The sequence below is a fragment of the Chiloscyllium plagiosum genome, chromosome 24 (assembly GCF_004010195.1).
Source record: "Chiloscyllium plagiosum isolate BGI_BamShark_2017 chromosome 24, ASM401019v2, whole genome shotgun sequence".
In the NCBI taxonomy this organism is placed as follows: Eukaryota; Metazoa; Chordata; class Chondrichthyes; order Orectolobiformes; family Hemiscylliidae; genus Chiloscyllium; species Chiloscyllium plagiosum.
The window spans coordinates 20,716,592-20,729,131 of record NC_057733.1 but is presented as its reverse complement, the minus strand read 5'-3'; the positions used below and the strand labels follow the sequence as shown (position 1 = coordinate 20,729,131).

The 12,540-nt window shown below is 42.9% G+C and overlaps 1 protein-coding gene across 1 annotated transcript in view; it reads left to right on the top strand.

The window, feature by feature from the left end:
* Positions 1–12,540, top strand: part of fbxw10 (F-box and WD repeat domain containing 10) — a 64,459-nt gene that overhangs the window by 36,587 nt on the left and 15,332 nt on the right. Inside the window, exons 6-9 of the mRNA XM_043715223.1 lie at positions 1,434–1,537; positions 3,676–3,879; positions 3,987–4,108; positions 7,502–7,650. Of these exons, the coding sequence (XP_043571158.1) occupies positions 1,434–1,537; positions 3,676–3,879; positions 3,987–4,108; positions 7,502–7,650 (579 nt within the window). The remainder of the gene's footprint in view (positions 1–1,433; positions 1,538–3,675; positions 3,880–3,986; positions 4,109–7,501; positions 7,651–12,540) is intronic.

Sequence of the window (12,540 nt, the reverse complement as noted above, 5' to 3'; positions counted from 1 at the left end):
CCTTGTGTCTCATAGAAACATAGAAGAATACAGCGCAGTACAGGCCCTTTGGCCTTCGATGTTGCGCCGATCCAAGCCCACCTAACCTACATTAGCCCACTATCCTCCATATGCCTATCCAATGCCCGTTTAAATGCCCATAAAGAGGGAGAGTCCACCACTGCTACTGGCAGGGCATTCAATGAACTTACACCTCTATCAAGTCGCCCCTAAACCTTCTTTTCTCCAATGAAAACAGCCCAAGTGCCTCAGTCTTTCCTCATACGATTTTCCTTTCATACCAGGCAACATCCTGGTAAACCTCCTCTGCACTCGTTGCCGTGCCTCCACATCCTTCCTATAGTATGGCGACCAAAACTGCACACAATACTCCAGATACGGCCGCACCAGAGTCTTATACAAGTGCATCATGACCTCAGGACTCCGGAACTTAATTCCTCTACCAATAAAAGCCAGTACGCCGTATGCCTTCTTCACCGCACTATTTACCTGGGTGGCAACTGTCAGAGATCTGTGTACATGGACACCAAGATCCCTCTGCTCATCCACACTACCAAGTATCCGACCATTAGCCCAGTACCCTGTCTTTTTGTTACACTTACCAAAGTGAATCACCTCACACTTACCTACATTGAACTCCATTTGCCACCTTTCTGCCCAGCACTGCAATTTATCTATATCCCGCTGTAACCTGACACATCCTTCCTCACTGTCAACAACTCCACCGACTTTCGTATCATTCGCAAACTTGCTCACCCAACCTTTTAGCCCCTCCTCCAGGTCATTTATAAAAATGACAAACAGCAATGGTCCCAAAACAGATCCTTGCGGAACACCGCTAGTAACTGCACTCCAAGATGAACCTTTACCATCAACTACTACCCTCTGTCTTCTTCCAGCCAGCCAATTCCTAATCCAAACCTCCAACTCACCCTCAATGCCATACCTCCATATTTTTTGCAGTAGTCTACCATGGGGAACCTTATCAAATGTCTCCATTTGTGTCTTGGTGTCATACTTTGTTTTATACTGTGAAGCATTTTGGGACTTATCATATAAATACACCTCATTTTTGTTATTGTTGTTTTGGCATTATTTGTTCAATAATGCTCCAATGGGTGTCTACACTAAAGGTGCCATATAAATACAAGTTGTCGCTGTCATTGATCAATAACTGTTTCCATCAGGGAGGAGCTGAAAAATGTGTTGCTGGAAAAGTGCAGCAGGTCAGGCAGCATCCAGGGAGCAGGAGAATCGACATTTCGGGCATAAGCCAGCAAACATCAGACAATTACTCCTGATAACTATATAGGCTTAATGTGATGCATCAACATTAACATTAGATGTTTCAAGTTTATCACATTATTTAGAGGAACTGAGTGTAACTGGATACTTTGATATAACGTTAACTGCGCTGATGTGTTTAATTTTAGATTGGATTGGCAGCATCATACATTGGCATCCATACTGACATTGTGCAAATGGAGGAGAGAAACGTCTACTGTGGTCCATACAATATAATAGTCATCAAACAATTGTATGTAATTGAACAATATCTACATTTATCATTAATGCTTTCATTTTGTTTGTGATTATTTGGGTAACTTTGCATAGTTGCAATTAAAAATTAAAGTCATATTTACATTCAGTGGCATTGAAGATGGAGGAAGGAGAGATAAATGTTGAAATTTCTTGAAAAGCTCAGCAGGTCTGGCAGCACCCGTGGAGAGAATCATAGTTAACGTTTTGGGTCGAGTGATCCTTTCTCAGAACTGATGGTAGCTAGGAAAATGTTGGTTTATATAGTGTAGGGGGAGGGAGTAAGGAGTAAATGACAGATGGGGATAGAGCCCAAAACAAGAGAAGATCAGTTGGACAAAGGAATGAATAACGATCTGGCTAGGAGGGTGAATAGCTATTAGTAAGGACAGTTAGTGGCTAACAATGGGTATTGTGTAATAGCAGACCATATGATAACAAGGCCTGGTTGTGGGGATAGGGGTAAGGACATGGGAGAGCTCAGGCCCTGAAGTTATTGAACTCAATATTGAGTCCAGAAGGCTGCAGGGTCTTCAGGCAGAAAACGAGGTGTTGTTCTTCCAGCTTGTACTGAGCTTCGCGAGAGCACTGAAGCAACACTGAGACAGAGATGTTGGCCAGGGAACAGAATGATATGTAAAAGTGACGGGCAACTGGAAGTTCAGGGTCTTTGTTGTGAACAGAATGCAAGTGTTCTGTGAAGCGGTCACCCAGGCTACGCTTCATTTCCCCAATGTAGAGGAGACCACTTTGTGAGCAGGGAATGGAGTAGACCACGTTGTATGAAGTTCAGGTAAAGCACTGCTTCATGTGGGAGGTTTTTTTGGGCCCTTCCAGATGAAGCAGTACTTTACCTGCATTTCACATAATCCCCACCTATCATTTACTCTTTACCCCCTCCTCCACCCTATCTTCTGCATATAAACTGATATTTTCCGAGCTACCATTAGTTCTAAGGACGAGTTACTTGACCTGGAACGTTAACTCTGATTCTCTCCACAGATGCTGCCAGACCTGCTGAGCTTTTCCAATAATTTCTAATTTTGTCTCTGACTTACAGCATCTGCAGTTCTTTCTGTTTTTATTTAAGATGGTGGAAATGTTTGGTTGTTTGTGCTGGGGGAAAGATGGTTTGAATTGGTGCTGTGTGTTAACAGGACGTAGGAACATAGAAAATAAGAGCAGGGGTAGGCCTTGAGCCTGCTCTGTTATTCAATTTGATCATGGCTAATCATTGAGCTCAATACCCTAATTCTGTCCTCCCCTCATATCGCTTGATCCTTTTAGCCACAAAAACCGTATTCTACCTCCTTCTTGAAAACATGACATTTTGACCTTAACCACTTTCTATGGTAGTGAATTCCTCATGCTCACTACTCTCTGGGTGAAGACATTTCTCCTTATCTCAGTCCTAAAAGGTTTACTCCTTATCCTTAAACCATGATCATTGGTTCTGGACTCCCCCATCATCAGGAACTTCCTTCCTGTGTCTAACCGGTCTCGTCCTATTACAACTTAATAGGGTCCAATGAGTTGTTCCTTTGTTCTTCTAAACTCCAGTAAGTACAATCCTAACCAACTAAATCTCTCCTCATATGTCAGTCCTGTTGGCAAAATGGCATGGCAGTGGGACCTACCCGCTCCACTGCTACTGTGCCAACCTTTCTGCCTCCTCTTCCTTCCCCAAAAAGCCCCAGAAATTCCTTTCTTGTTGTTGAATCTTTTCATCACTGTGTGTTTTCTTTGTCTTACTTAATTTTAATCACTTTCTTCCTGTTTTGTTTGTGTTCCTCTTTCTTATGCCTTGCTGTGTTAAAGATGCAGGTTTTCCACCAACATTTACTTGAGCTCAGTGGTGTTGCTGATCCCTTTAGTAGTCAGATTGCCCATTTTTTAATCTGCATTAATTTGTGAAATTTGGATCCTCTGTAAAGATCATACCCATACAGACCAAGAAGAGGAATTAAAAGAAAAAAGTCCAAAGAGTCAATTCAACTAATCCCGATTGAATAATGGCTTACATGAAATGGCAAACACCCATAGGCTGAAGAAAATAAGAGAAAATGATGTCAAAAACAGAAATAAAGAACAGAGTGACAGGCAATTTTCAACAATATCCTGTCTTTCATTGCTCAGTACGGACGTTTCCAGGGTCATTCACTATGATGGTGGACAATGGATAGCTATAGCCTCTGGAGACAGAAGGATAAGATTCTTGGATATCAACCATTCCAAAGATGTACCCCGTTCATTGAGTGGACATGCTGGAGCCATCAAGGCAGTGATTCTTTGTGAAGAGCAAGGTTTTCTCCTTAGTGGAAGCTATGACCTTACTATCAGGTGGGAGTTAAAATGTTTCCTTTTTAACTTTTTTTAACTTTGCTCAAAATGTGCTTATGTTTCTATAAAAGAAATCTACCTTTGTTTTACAAATCGCTCACTTTTAGAAAGTGGAATCTGAAGACTGCAACGTGTGTGACCATGTACCGGGGCCACACAGGATTTATTACCTGTCTTAGCCTACATGAGAACATGCTTGTATCAGGATCAACGGACTGTCATGCTAAAGGTTAGACAAATTGTGAGCGTAATTTTAAGCTAATAAGGTAAGGTAAAGTTGTCGTAGTCCTGTGAGACCATGGGGCAGCTCTCTCATTAGACAGAGACGACTGGTGGTGGTTTAAACTGAAGGTTGCCAATCCTCAGGTGAAGGGAAAGATCTTCATGGTAACCTCAGCCAATGTGGGAATTGAACCTGTGCTGTTAGTATCACTCTGCATTATAATCCAGCTGTCCAGCTAACTGAGCTAACCAACCCAAAATTGTTAGTCCCTGCACCACTCAGGAATCAAACTCAGGTCTTAAGAATAGGAATCTTGCATGTTACCACTAGACAAGGAGACAATCAGGTGGAATCTCAGTTTTCTAGTCAACTCCCTATCACACTCTGTTTACACATTTTTAATGGAGTCATGGAGGTATACAGCAAGGAAACAGGTCCTGCGGCCCAACTTGTCCATACCAACCAGGGTTCCTAAATTGAATGAGTAAAACTGGATAGGATATTAAACCAGTATTGCAAACAAGCCTATCAGACTCCGAGTGGTCAGGTTGGAGTAAAATTATTTCCTGCAGGTTTTCCTGAAACAAACATTACCTTCCTGAGCTCCAATAAAGAACTGCATCTAATGCCTTTAGTTGTCTAATGTTCTATAGATTAATTCCTGGAAGGAATCCATGATGAGAGATTGAATCAAACGGGCCTATACTGTGTGCATTTAGAAGAATGTTAGGCAACCTCCTTGGAGCATGTAAGACTCTGAGATGGCATGACAGGGCGAAAGCGAAGAGGCTGGGAAATACACACACACCACAAGATCACAGTCTTAGGTTGGAGGGATTGGCATTTAGGATTGAGTAGGAGAAAACATTCTCCACTAAGAGGTAGAATCTTTGGAATTTTTTTGCCACTGGGCTGTGGATGCTAGATTGCAATCCTTGACTGGGGAAGGCCAGTCACTTTTCAGTGGCCATCTGTGTGATCCACATGGAAGGAAAGGTAAGGTGTGCGAGGCAGTGTCAGGGAGGCTCTTCTGCCAGCAACAATGGGGAAGACCTCAGTAGGGAAGGGAAGGAAAAGGAAGGACAGAGTTAAAATGTTGTCAAAGCTGGATATGGGAAGTAGCCAGTGAAGGGGGAGCCTTCAGAGTACACGAAGTATTCTTGGAGGCATGAACAGTGGAATAATGATGCAGGAGAAGAGGGAATCAAAGCATTAGGGGGCTGTATCATCAAGCCAGCAAGAAACCCACAAAGGTGCATCCCATGGCTGACCGGGACCCATGACAACATCAGGGAGGGTGGATCCAGGACAGCAACATAAGGCGTTACATCCCTTATACCAATGGCTGCTGAGGTCCAACCTGTGTGTTTATCTTTGATGACCTGAGATGAATTTGGTGGCTGCCTTTGCAAAGGAGAACTGCGATGTTCTTGTCTACAATGGAGCAACCTCATGCTTGCCTTAGAGTGCACCAGAGATGAATGTGAGAGAATTTCAGCTTGCTGTTTTCCTCTTCAGGGATTGTGATGTTTGAGTGCCTGGGAGTCACCTCCTCAATCCCTTTTTCCTTGGTAGGTCTTTGCTGCTTTATAGCCAAGGAATGAGCTGGCTTGGGGAGCTGTCATCTCTCTGCATTCCCACCACCTCAGAACTTACCTCCTCAGTTGGTCATCCTGGGACATCATGATTTATACCTCATGCATCAGGCCTTTACAACATGTTTCCATATTTAACTTCATTGGTAATATCATGACTTGGAAGTGCCGGTGTTGGACTGGGGTGGACAAAATTAAAAATCACACAACACTAGGCTATAGTCCAACAGGTTTATTTGGAAGCTGAAAGCTAGTGTTTCCAAATAAACCTATTGAACTATAGCCTGCTGTTGTTTGATTTTTAACTTGGTACTACTATGTATACTGGATGCTTAAAATTATGAGGAAGGTGGGATGGTTTACATTTCAATAGCATTAATAGATATGCCCAGACTTTATAGCTTAAAATGCACCTCTTATATTATTTCATAGAAACCTAGAACGTAGTCGCAGTATTAGGCCTTTTCAAGTCTGCTGTGCCATTTAATAAAATCATGATTGATCGTTCAATTCAGTACCCTGTTCTTGTTTTCTCCTCATACCTATTGATCCTTACCCTTTAGCCCTAAGAACTTTAACTAACTCCCTCTTGACAGCATTAAATGTTTTGGCCTCAATAGATTTCTGTGGCAGAGAGTTCCACAGGCTCACCATTCTCTGGGTGAAGAAATATTTCCTCAGCTCAGTCCTAAATGGCCTACCCCTTATCCTTAGACTGTGACCCTCCCAGGTTCTGGACTCCTTGGTCAGTGGGAACACCCTTCCTGCATTTACCCTGTCTAATCCTATTAGAATTTTATAGGCTTCTCATTCTTTGAGAAGAAATTGGCAATGCTAAATTGTCCATGGTGTTCAGGGATGTGTAGGCTAGGTGCATTAGTCGGGGGTAAATACAGGGAAGGGGAATGGCTCTGGGTGGGTTACTTTTCGGAGGGTTAGTATGGACCTTTTGGGTCGAAGGGCCTGTTTACACACTGGAGGAATTCTGTGATTCTATGATTCTCATGAATATTGCGCTCCTCTAGCTTCCCTAGCTCTGAGGCTAGTTATATGTTTATTTATCACATTAGCTTCACTTAACCAGCACGTAAAATTAATCACTCATTGAACTTCTAACTCTCAAATGTAGCAAAAATATTTCATTTTGTCATCTTCAAACTGACTGCATCACATCTTGTGTCGCTCAGTGACTCACTGAAAAACAAGTGATCATTTTTGTATCACTGAGATTATGTGGATTAACTTGCTTGACAGCATCTTTGGTGCATAATAAATCTAATGCCAGCAGGAATTCCATTAAATCTTTCCTCTTGCTGCTCATTCATCACACATCATGAAATTGAGCTTTAACAGATGATGCTGGATTTCTGAATTTTGATCGAGCTGGCTACTTTTCATGAATAAATAACCTGACAAATTAAAGTTTATCTTTGAAAGATCAGTTATGGTTTTCCCATTGCACACAATTATGATTTAATTCAAAATGTACCTTGATATTAATATTTACTTTTCTCTACAAGACTGTATTTAGTTAATCAAATGCATAATGTTTCATATTAAATTCTCTTATGTAGTGCATGATCTTTTCAATATCAATCATTTGCATATTGTCTTTATTAGCTATATTATCAATGATACACAAATAAGAATTTGAGAATGTCACACACTCTCTATGGCAGTCCCAATCAATCTTAAATCCTGTTCAGTGTAAACCATTTTCAAATGGATGTCTTGCTTGTTGGGGAGTTGGTAAAGATTTGCACCAGTACTTCATAACGTGCCTTTTTTTTTGCTTTACCGTCAGTGTGGGACCTTCAGAAAGGAACCTGTTTTCATACCTTCAAGCAAGACAAATCAATTCTATCAGTGGCTATCAATGCAACATATGTGGTGAGCGGCAATGAGAAAGGAGTAATCCACGTGTGGAACATCAAACCTCCTTCATTAGTTAAGGTATTCAGTGCAGAATAATGTGAAGTTACTAAATATACCTTCATTGTTATCACCCAGTTCCTTTTCTTCTTCGATCTCCTACACTTCATAGTGAGAAAGCATGATCCTTGTGGGCGATAAGGAAAGAAGGATTAATGCACAGGCTGTACCTGGTACTGGGAAAGTCATAGGAATTGAGATCAACTTATACTCATCCTGATCTGCCTTAAGCAAGGAAAAACAAGGATTAACTATGAAACATGGCACATTCCTATGTACTTATCTATCCATAATGGCTATAAATATATTCCAATCAACTTGTTCAGAGAAGTTGTTACATACTTCTGGAGCATGTGGGACTTTAACCTAAGCTTCTGGCTCAGAGGTGGTGACACTATCACTGCGGCACATGAGCCCCAATTCCTTAAGGGTTATAAACTCCATAACTTCACCCAGAGTAGGTATACAGCGAATTCTTTGCTTAGAAAAACATTCCTGCCAAACAATGAACTTATCCTAGTCAATGCAAAAGTATAGTGCCATCTCACTATACTAAAACCTGCAAGACCCTCAAAGTGTGATTTTACAAGCAATTGGCAATTTAAGCAATGGCTTTGGTCAGCAAATGGATTGGCCACTGGGGTAAAGTCAAATTGTCGGGATTTAGCCACAAAACCTGCCCAGAGTACCTCAACAACATATGTGGGATAAGCAAATGGCACCAAGCAGGCATTCTCATGGAGCTTGTGGCTCTGAGCTGCCACATAGTGCCACCAAACTCCACATCCAGTTGAGATGCCAATCATCATTCAGGAGAAAGTGAGGACTGCAGATGCTGGAGATCAGATGATGAAGGGCTGATGCCCAAAATGCTGATTCTCATGCTCTTTGGACGATGCCTGGCCTGCTGTGCTTTTCCAATCATCATTCAACGGGGGCTGGTGGGGGAAGTTATAGCCCAGCTGGTACTTTATTTGTATGGAATTGATGGAAAATAACCAAAATTAGTACCCTTTTATAGGCTGATTCTGTTTCTGCAACTGGCCTTAACAGCTGGCAGAACAGAGTAAACACTGTCGACTTCCTTGTCAATAGGTCATTCACATGCCATCAATGTATCATAGGACACACTTTGCAGAGACCAACAACGGTCCTACCTCATTCAGACAGATCACTGGGCATCACCCGGGCCCTGGAAAAGACAACGACAGAATCAACCCTGTTGACCCTGCAAAATGGTCCTCACTAACATCTGGAGGCTTGTGCCAATATTGGGACAGCTGTCACACAGACTAGACAAGTGTTTCCTGAAGAAGGGCTTATGCCCGAAATGTTGATTCTCCTGTTCCTTGGATCCTGCCTGACCTGCTGCGCTTTTCCAGCAACACATTTTCAGCTAGACAAGCAACAGCTTGACATAGTCATATTCACTGAATCATACCTTACAGTCAATGTCTCAGATGCCACCATCTCGGGATATATCCTGTCTTACTGGCAGGATAGACCCAGCAGAGGTGGCGGCACTGTCATGTACAGTTGGGAGGGGCTTGCTCTGGGAATTTTCAACATTGATTCCGGACCCCATGAAGTCTCATGACTTCAGGTTAAAACATAGTTAAGGAAACCTCCTGCTGATTACCACGTACCACCCTCCCTTGAGACAAAGTCCTGCCTTCACATTGAGAATAACCTCCATCATGTTGTGTGGCACTATCACTGTGCTAACTGGAACAAACTTCAAACAAATCTAGCAACCCAAGACTCGGTATCAATGAAGCACTGTGGGCCATCATCAGCAGCTGAATTGTATTACAGCACAATCTGTAACCTCAAGGCCTGGCATATCCCCTCACTCAACCATAACCAACAAGCCAAGGGATCAACCCTGGTTCAATGGAGAGTGCAGGAGGGCCTGCCAGGAGCAGCACCAGGCAAATCTGTAGATGAGGTGGCAAGTTGGTGTAGCCACCAAACAGGATTACTTGTATGCCAAGCTGCATAAGCAGCAGGTGATACATAGAGCTAAGCAATCCCACAACCAATGGATCAGCAGCCCCAAGTTCAGCAGTCCTGCCATATCCAGTTGTGAATACTGTTGGACAATTAAACAACTCGCTAGAGGAGGAGGCTCCACAAATATCCCCATCTTCAATGATGAAAGAGCCCAGCACATCAGTGCAAAAGATAAGGTTGAAGCTTTTGCAGCAATCGTCAGCCAGAAGTGCTGAGTGGATGATCCATCTCAGCCTCCTCCAATGGTTCCCAGCATTATACATACCAGTCTTCAGTCGATTTGATTCACTCCACGTGATATTAAGAAACAGCTGGATGCAATGACAACATTCTGGCAATAGTACTGAAGATTTGTGCTCCAGAATTTGCCTCTCCTCCAGCCAAGCTGTTCCAGTATAGTTGCAACACTGGCATCTAGCTGACAATGTCGAAAATTGCCCAAGTATATCCTATACATAAAAAGCAGGACAAATCCAACCCGGCCAATCAACAGCCCATCAATCTACTATCGATCATCAGTAAAGTGATATAAGGTATTGTCAACAGAGCTATGAAGCAGCAGCTACTCAGCAAAAACCTGCTCAGTGATTTGACCGTGTGGTATCAAAGAACCCTAGCAAAACTGGAATCAATGGGTATCAGAGGCAAACTCTCCAGTGATTAGAGTCATATCTGAAACATACAAAAGTTGTCATGATTGTTGGAGGTCAGTTATTTCAGCTCCAGGACATCTCTGCAGGAGTTATTCAGGGTAGTGCCCGAGGCCCAACCATCTTCAGCTGTTTCATCAATGTCTTTCCCTCCATCACAGGTTAGAATTGGGGATGTTCACTGATGATTGACCAATATTCAGCACCCTGCCCCCTTTCACAACTCCTCAGTCACTGAAACAATCCATGTCCAAATGCAATAAGATCTGGACAAAATCCAGGCTTGGGCTGACAAGTGGCAAGTAACATTCATAGAGTCACAGAATCATAGAGTCATAGAGGTGTACAGCGCAGAAACAGACTCTTCACTCCAACTTATCCACACTGACCCAATATCCTAACCTAATCTTGTCCCATTGGTCAGCACTTGGCCCATAGCCTTCTAAACCCTTCTTATTCATATACCCATCCAGATGCCTTTTAAATGTCACACCTGTACTAGCATCCACCACTTCCTCTGGCAGCTCATTCCATACACGCACCACCCTCTGCGTGTAACCGTTGCCCCTTAGATCCCTTTTATATTGTTCCCCTCTCACCCTAAACCTATGCCCTCTAGTTCTGAACTCCCCCATCCCAGGGGACTTTATCTATTTACTCTATCCATACCCTTCATGATTTTATAAACCTCTATAAAGTCACCTCTCAGCCTCCAATGCTCCAGGGAAAATAATCCCAGCCTATTCAGCCTCTCCCTATGGCTCAAAACCTCCAACCTTGGCAATATCCTTGTAAACCCTTTCAAGTTTCACAACATCCTTCCGATCGAAAGGAGACCAGACTTGCACGCAATGTACCAAAAATGGCCTAACCAATGTCCTGTACAGCCACAACATGACTTCCCAATGCCTGTACTCTGACCAATAAAGGAAAGCATACCAAATGCCTTCTTCATTAACCTATCTACCTGCGACTGTACTTTCAAGGAACTATGAACCTGCACTCCAAGGTCTCTTTGTTCAGCAACACTCCCCATTAAGTGTATAAGTCCTGCTCTGATTTACTTTTGCAAAATGCAGCATGTCGCATTTATTTAAGTTAAATTCTATTTGCCATCCCTTAGCCCATCTGACCAAGATCCCATTGTAATCGGAGGTAACCTTCTTCGCTGCCCACTGTACCTGCAATTTTGGTGTCATCCGTAAACTTACTAACTATACTTCCTATGTTCATATTCAAATCATTTCTATAAATGTTAGACCCAGCACTGATCCTTGTGGCACTCCACTGGTCACAGGCCTCCAGTCTGAAAAGCAACCCTCCACCACCACTCTCTGTCTTCCACCTTTGAGCTAATTCTGTATCCAAATGGCTGGTTCTCTCTGTATTCCAGGAGATCTAACCTTGCCATCCAATCTCCCATGAGGAACTTTGTAAAATGCCTTACTGAAGTCCATATAAATCACCGTGCCACACAAATGCCAAGCTTTGACTATCACCAATAAGAGAGAATCTACCTATTGTCCCTTGACATTCAATTAGGTTACCATTACTGAAGCCCCAATAGCAGTGTCCTAGGGGCTATCATTGACTAGAAACTCAACTGGACTCAATACATAAACACTGTGGCTATAAGAGCAGGTCAGAGGCTTGGAATACCGTGGAAAATAACTCACCTCCTGACCCCCCCCAAGCTTATCCATTATCGACAAGGCACAAGTCAGGAGTGTGATAGAATACTCCCCACCTGCCTGATTGTAGCCCCAAGAACATGCAAGAAGCTTGGAACCATCCAGGACAAATCAGCCAACTTGATTGGCATTACATCCACAAGCATCCACTCCCTCCACCACTGATGCTCATTAGAAGCAGTGTGCATTATCTACAAGATGCGCTGCAGACACATAACTCTTTTTTTCACATTTTGTATTAAACATGAGGTAGTTAGAGGTTTTAACAAAATGAATCAGAGGAAACTTTTTCTGTAATTTGACCAAAGATCCTCAGACAGCACCTTCCAAACCCATGACCATTTTCATCTAGAAGGACAAGGTCAGAAGATATGGGAACACCACCACCCTCAAGTACCATTCAAGCCACCACCATCCTGATGTGGAAATGTATCAGCGTTCCTTCACTGTCGCTGGGTCAAAATCCTGGAATTCCTTCCCTAATGGCATTGTGGGTCAACCCACAGCAGGTGGCTGCTCACCACCACCTTCTCAAGGGCAACTAGGGATGGACAATA